General features: G+C 39.8%; 1 protein-coding gene across 1 annotated transcript; it reads right to left on the reverse strand.

The window, feature by feature from the left end:
• Positions 1 to 232: 232 nt before the first annotated feature.
• Positions 233 to 7,591, reverse strand: tacr2 (tachykinin receptor 2). The gene is made up of 9 exons (XM_062561793.1): positions 6,783 to 7,591; positions 5,963 to 6,214; positions 5,184 to 5,305; positions 4,455 to 4,750; positions 2,727 to 2,921; positions 2,102 to 2,252; positions 1,806 to 1,925; positions 1,627 to 1,703; positions 233 to 1,543 (listed from the first exon to the last, which is right to left on the reverse strand). Exons 2-9 carry the CDS (start codon positions 6,015 to 6,017, stop codon positions 1,150 to 1,152), a joined length of 1,410 nt encoding a protein of 469 aa, XP_062417777.1. The 5' UTR covers positions 6,018 to 6,214; positions 6,783 to 7,591; the 3' UTR covers positions 233 to 1,149.
• Positions 7,592 to 7,608: the final 17 nt, after the last annotated feature.

A 7,608-nucleotide genomic window follows, 5' to 3' on the forward strand; every position in this document is an offset into this window, starting at 1 on the left:
TTTTTGAAGAAATAATTATTCTAACGTGTAGAGGAAAACTGACAACGCATACATTTATGAAACATATAATTCCTGTTTATTTAGGCCACAAGTTACCACCCTGCTTTTTATGTAAACAACCAATACAGATGTTTCACTTTATTTCACTGTGTGCGCTTAAAAGAGTTGAAAGTTGATCAAGGAATCAAGTAGTTTTCTCTACATTCTCAAATGTCAACGCTAAACAGCTAAAGTATTTACAACATCCAACTGGATAAGTCCCGTATTTCCATTTCCACTTCAACTGCATGTTTAACATTGATATACATCACATTCTTCTAAGCACTTTGACTTTTTAATGGTGGCTCTACTGTACAATGACCATAATAAATACAGGCCTATAAAGCAGTGAATTCACAATACATATAGATTTGTCAAAATACTGGTACTGTACACTAACAGGTCCGTGCTCATTGTATCATTTTCCCTCTAAACTCGATCGAGCCAGTTAATGTTAACGTTGTATTTATATTAGACACCCGAGGTGAAGCCCTCACTGCTACTGAGTCTTCGTTTGTACAGCCTGCCTTTATGGTCACAGACACCTGCTTTACTTACTTTGTTATGTGTGTGTGTCAAAAAATGCTGATTTCATTTAAATATACTTTGACACGGAAAGCTCTGTAGGATTTTGTGACACGATTTTTGTGCAACGTGCTGCCAGACTCTATGAAGAAGACCCGGCGCTGCCTTTGTAAATATATGGGCTCATTCTAACGTAATAAACAAAAAAAACAAAAAACAAAAGTTTTCAAATGAATAGACAAAAACAGCATTATTAATGCTTGGTTCTGATGCCGGTGGACTGTCGATCCATTTTATGATGATTTTTTCATGCAAAAAAAAGTTGGTAAAAAGTCAGTGATGGAATAAATGGTGTAGACGATAGAAAGAGGACAATGGGCTTCAGTAAAACTAATGAATGATGGCAGGATTTATCTACAGACCTTCTTGTTAATCTTTTGTTGTCCAGCATGCATGTGTTGTTATGCACATCACATCAATTCACATAAAAAAATGATTCGTCTCAACTCCAATGAACAACTCTGTACTATAATGATGGATATCACCGTAGTTTGCTCAATTACGTCAGCAGGCTTTATTCTCTCTCTATTTATCGTCAGCTGTGTAGCTACAGAGAATCGATGTCACCTTCCCACCGATGTCCTCCTCGTGATTTGATTCGATGGTCAATGGGTGTGCCCCATACGCTTTGCAGCTGGGGATTGTGTATCGCTCGGCCTCTTCTCCGCGTGTGTATTTGTGTACGCTGTATGTTTTAGTTGGTGTTTGTTTTTTACGCTGCGTGCGAGCATCTCTCTCGGTGTTTAGTTCGGGGTTCACAGGTGTTTTCCCGGATGTGTGTGTGTTTGCACTGTCTTTGCGGTGGCTTCGTGTCATGGTGACTCTGAAGGTGTTGGTGTGCTGCAGCTCCATCCTGTCCTCCTCGGACACTTTGATGAAGGGACACCATACAAACGCGTGGCGGAAACCCGCACGAAACCTGCAGAAAGAGAGGAGAATTTATTTTTCGAGTTTTAGGATACTGTGACCGGAGCAGTTTGTGTGTGAATATATATTTTTTACCTTTGGTTTAGACAGCAGTAGATGATGGGATTGTACATGGTCGAACTCATCGCCAACCAGAATATGGCCAGATACACCTGAAAAAGAAGGTGGACATGGGGCACCAGTAAATGAGTAGCTCCCACTAAAACTAATTCAAACTATTGTTGTTTGCTGATGACAGAAGAGCAGATGCTAACCTGTTGGATGTAGTTTTGTTTATATATGTCTATGTTAAATGATCCCAAAATGAAGTAGATGTGGTAGGGCAACCAGCAAAGGGCAAAGGTCAGCACAACAACAACCATCATCTTCACCACCTATAAAAAAATCACAGTGAGAATAAAACTAAGATGTTGGCTCGTTTTTAAATTCCTAGTTCAGTTCAGCTTTGACAAACGTGGCCCAGTTGATCTGAGTATTTTGCTAATAGGGAGGTGACACGTCTATAGCCGGACTCACAGCTCACAACAGTAGAAGATTAAAAGTGTGTGACCTTTCTCTTGGCTGTGATCTGGCTGTGGTAATGGTCTGATGCCTCCCCGGGGATGTGCCCACCCCACAGCGTTTGACCAACAAAACTGTAGGTCACCAGCATCACCAGTAGAGGGAGCAGGTAGATCAGTAATATGACTGAATACTGGTAACTGCAGAGAGGGGGAAAGCAGCTTATTATTCAAGTGTTGTGAAGTTATATAAACACACATTTTGCTCAGGGTTCCTTTGGTTGATAATAATCCTCTGTCAACATCCGCTACCAACATTCCAAAGTGAAGAAAACTTTAATCAAAATAAGGCCTCTGATCACAGCTGCTGGTGAGTCATGAGTAAAAACATTTTTGTCCAGATGTTTTTCCGTACAGAGGGTTCAAAGACAATCTGTCTGCATCATATACATTAGTACATGATGCAGACAGATTGTCTTTGAACCCTCTGTACGGAAAAACATCTGGACAAAAATGTCCCACACAGTCCCAGTCCCTCACAGTCCCAGATTTCTTTGAACTATTCATTAAAATAGCATTTTGTGTACTGATTAGCATTAGTGTTCTCATACATCTGTCAGCAGTGACTGTATCCATCTTACACATCATGTTTTTGGTGACTTTTGCTTGTTTTACCTCAGTTGATGTGTTCCACCATAGTCGTCAGGCCAGTCGACCATGCACACGGTTCTGGGGTAGTAAAACGATGTCACGCTGTAGTAGCACTGAGGGAAAGCCAGTAATATTGCTACAATCCAAATCAGGGCAATCACAACCTTTGTAGAGGTGGAGGACAGACGGGGCTTCAGGGGGTGGATGATGGCCATGTACCTGGAAGGACATCAAAAGGTTTATTCATCCATATCTCTTTTTTTCACAGAATTCTATCTTTAGCATTTAGGAACCAGAGTGATCCCAAGAAGGAACATTGTTATTGGGCTTCTGTGCCATTGAAGTCAAGCCTTATTTTTATTACAAAATCCACCAACTTTTCCATCAAACCATTAACTGGGAAGTATTTGTGTATATCTCGTTACACAAGTGTATTCTAGATCTGTAACAAAACAATGAATCAACACAAATCATTTATATAATAAATAGCTTAAAGGAGAACATGTACTCATCCAATATCCTGTAAAGATGTTGTTCTAGACCTGTACAATTTATTTAAAAAATATAATAGCTTTCACTTAAAAATAGAAGACCTGACTGAGTGGAATGTTAATAGACATTTATTATGTCATTTTATGTTTGCTTCAGGAAAGGCGATAGGTTTAGTGAAAAAGGGAGTCTGGTTCAATCCTGGGCCCCTTCCAAAGCAATAAAATCACTATATCTATGTCTGTGTGATTACATTCAAAATACTCAAGAAGAGTATGGTAACTGCCATTTCTCATCAAGTAAAATAGATACCGTATGAATATATTTGTTCAATCTAAAAATAAGAGAGAATGCTTTTTCATTTAAATACATTATTCTGGCTTTGTTCAGGTGTTAACTCTCCCTTTTCTTTACAGTTCACTCTTAAATTTGATTTGCTTGGCACCGCAAAGGTTCATTTTTTAGTATTGTAGTTGCAATGTGGAGCTGGCGGAGAATGATTTCATGACTGCAGATTTTTTTCCACAGTTTAAATGTTCAACATGTGAATAAGTGTTATCGGCTTGCTCCATAAATATATTTTGAATGAAATCAAAAACACTTCACAGATTGGAAGGTACAGAGGAGGAATTAATCATCTCTAAGTCGATGTAACACCTGGTCGGATCCTAGCAGATGGCAGATGTTATATAAATGGAGCGCAGCTTCATGCTAAAGGAACAGACTGACCATTCATGCTCCAGTACGTATTAATGACATCTGTATCTCTGCTGCTTTTCGACCACTGTCTCCTTCAAGCAGCATTTTCCTCTGCTAGGTGAAATGTTTCTGCTGCTACTTGTATCAACTTTCCGACCTCAAATAATCCCCTGACTGAAAAATAAGCGCTAGAAATCTGCTGTGAAGAGTTAACTGGGGAAAAAATATTTCATTAGGCCGGCATGTGTCAAAGATCAAAATATGGTTTCAGGCTATTTTATACTAATCAACCAGTATATTGAGCACATTTATTCATGATAGTTCAAATACATTGAGAAAAATACATCAATAGATGTACACAGATACAGTAGGAATGTAGCAATTGTATTCATTTTTTGAATTGATTCAGTATCAAATATTCTTTTTATAAAAAAATATTTGCATAAAATGGGACGTTCTAGGAGATGAGGATAAGTCCCTCCGTGATTGTCAAATATTTGTACAAGACTCTGCGATGATCAGGTTTTTTTTGTTAGACCGTTCTGCTTGATGCAGCTTTCTTACCTGTCCACTGCGATGGCAGCCATTGAGTATATTGAGGAAAACATGGCAGTGATGGGGAAGAAGTTCTGGAATCGGCAGTAGCCCAGGCCAAAATACCAGTCATTGTGAAGCGCATAGACAAAGTTGAAAAGAGTGTTGAAGGTTGCCATGGAAACATCGGAGAAGGCCAGGTTGACGATGAAGTAGTTGGTAACGGTCCTCATGCGCCTGTGTGCAAGAATGATCCAGATCACTGTAACGTTGCCAGTGATGGACACCACGATGATGAGGGAGTAGGCTATAGCCCACAAAGCCACCTGAGGGAGCAGAGGAAGAGGAGACAAATAAGATAATAAGAACATGAGAGGAGAGGGGAGAGGGAAAGAAGAGTCAGAGAAGAGTACAGACAATGAGAGAGGAGGAGGCAAGACAAGGGGACAAACAAGGAAAGGAAGAGAAAACATAAAGCCACAGCGGCAGCCGAACACTCAAAGGGCACAAAGATATACAGATTGGAGGAGTAATACATTTTCTCCCCCAAAATACTTCATTTGTGGACCTATGTTTCTTTTTTTACATTTGTTTGTCAGGAACATTTTTTCTTTCCTCGTTCCACATCCTAAAGATCTCTGCAATGTCAACGACATTTGTCGTTGGATTGGTTGTTTCATTACACAGCTCTGAATAACATCTATTGATTCACTGTCACATTTGATTAAAGTCTTCCCTCAACATTTCTGGGTTTCCCACCTGCCAATCTGGCTGCTGGAACTGATTGCCAATTGTCTCGTTCCCGTCCTCACGCCAGTCAGTGGTCAACGAATTTGGCAATGAAGTAGCCTCCATGCCTTGTTCAATGTCCATTCTTCTTCCTGGGAGACAGAAACGTATTCATCTGCATCATGCATAATAGGGCACCATGAGAGATTTACAGGGGGGGGGGGATGTAACTTTATGGGATCTCATATTCAGATGGTGGAGTTCCTTCAAATAGGCTGTTGATTTGGAAATATCTTTCAGTTCATATACAGTTTAAACTTCTTGCTGTATTTTTTCCAAGATACATAGGATATATATATATATATATATATATATATATATATATACAAAATAATAGATATTTTAAGGTATTTTAACATCTGTGCTTTTCAGATGTATCACACATAAAAATAAGCATTTGGCTAGCTGAACACGAGAAGTCACCTTAGTTAATAATCAAATGGCATCATTATGGCAAGTTCCATATCTACTGATAGCATAATCTTACAGCACATGTTTGTTTTATTCAACCATTATGTTCTGCATTAAATAAAGCTGCCGTTTGTTTCAGCCCACATTTGATTTTTGAAATGATGTTTTAAATGTTAAACAAGTCGAACTGTTATTATACCAATGAAAATATACTCAGATATCACGTATCAAGGGCATTTGGCTCACAAATTGTGTTACAGCACCAAGGCGCAACAGCTGAAGGTGATGAATTCTTGCACTGAACAATGATAAGACAAAATCTCCTTCATCTGGCTTACCTGGAGTTGAGTTGTCAGTTTGACCAATCCATAATGTCCGTAAATTAAACTCCATAGGCGCAATGAACCACCAGTTACATCCAATAGTCCATCAAGACATCTCAACTCCCTCTCTCTCTGTCTCTCTGTCTCTCTGACACACACACACACACAGACACAGACAACCTTCCCCTCTCCTTTGGAATGTATCACGGTACAAGCTGCTGAGAGTGAGACGCACTGTCAGGAGGGCACGCGACTGTGCGCATGGAGCTGCGCCGAAATGGAGAAAGAGAGAGAGAGAGAGAGAGAGAGGGGGGAGGGGGGCAGAGAGAGAAATATGAATGAACAAATTAAAACTATTCCATTCCTATTTCTTGAAACAATGTCTGTGAGTAAATGAAAAAAAAATCGAGAGAGGGGGGGGGTTCAAAGTTTAAGAATTGAGGTGGATAATCCATGGAGAAAAACTTTGTGCAACTCTTTAGAATAAACAATGCTGCCGTCTTTTAACTCATAACAGGGATTGCAGTACTTGATGTTTCTCTAAAACTGGAACTCTTTGATGAGAGGCTAATCTCCTGCTTCCGATGTGTAATGGCTCCTATTCCCCTTTGTCTCACAGTCTCCTCTTGGGCTGTTTGTCTTGCTCTCACTGACAGTAACTGGCAAATGTATTGTTTGATATTCCTCCTAACATTTGTATTCCTTCTGTCTACTCAAATGTGTTTGTGTTTGCACCGGAATAAACAGATGGAGGTAAAACCTGTTGACTGAACTCCCTGAATTATTTTCTCTGTTGTGTGTGTGTGTACAATAGCAACTGCATACGTGTACTCACACATGCTCAGATATCATTGGTCATTGGTCAGCAGGGCCTAGTGAAGGGTATGTTGAAGGGCGCAGCCAGGGGGAGAAAAGCTTATACCCGGCTGGTGGAGTTGTGAATCTCACCTGATGCCAGAAGGACGAATAGCAGTGCTGTAAAACTAATAAGGAATGGATTAAACACACATCTGATCTCGCAAAAAAACACCCTTCCAATCATCTTCTGTTAAATCTGCACTGCAGCACATTTCTAAGGCTACTTCCGACAATGCTCAGGTTCTATTGACTTTGCTTTTCATTATCAGTTGTAGGTCTTTTGGTGAAGAAAGAGAAGGAAAGGTGTAGGTTGTAAATGAGATGAGATAAGTAGCAGACAAAGTTAACCGATTGGAAATAGTGATTCACTTGACTGAACAGCAGCTCTCTCTTATCAACCAACACATTTTATTGGCTGAACAGCCGCTGATAAGGGTCAACCAATTGGGCCTAGAGTACTGCAAACACTGTGGGGGTTGATTGGCCACATACGAAAGGCCTGTGTGCCAAGATTAACTGACAACACGAGTTGTATATATTTGATGACATATACAAATTATCACCATTTTCGCGTTATTTACGTTCGAGACAAAGGGTGTCTTATTATTTGTATATATGACTCACAGATCAACAACGGTTTTTTGGTGGAGGGGAGTGTAACATAGCGTTGTTGCACTGTTTATCTTCCTTGACCCACTTTCAAACGGGGTTAAAAACTAAATCTTAATGAGACTTCAAATAAATAAAGGATCAGAGGAGGAAATGAAACGAGCTCGATGCAGCCCTGAAGCATTCAGATTATA

Source organism: Pungitius pungitius, chromosome 4 (genome assembly GCF_949316345.1).
Source record: "Pungitius pungitius chromosome 4, fPunPun2.1, whole genome shotgun sequence".
NCBI classification, from domain to species: Eukaryota; Metazoa; Chordata; class Actinopteri; order Perciformes; family Gasterosteidae; genus Pungitius; species Pungitius pungitius.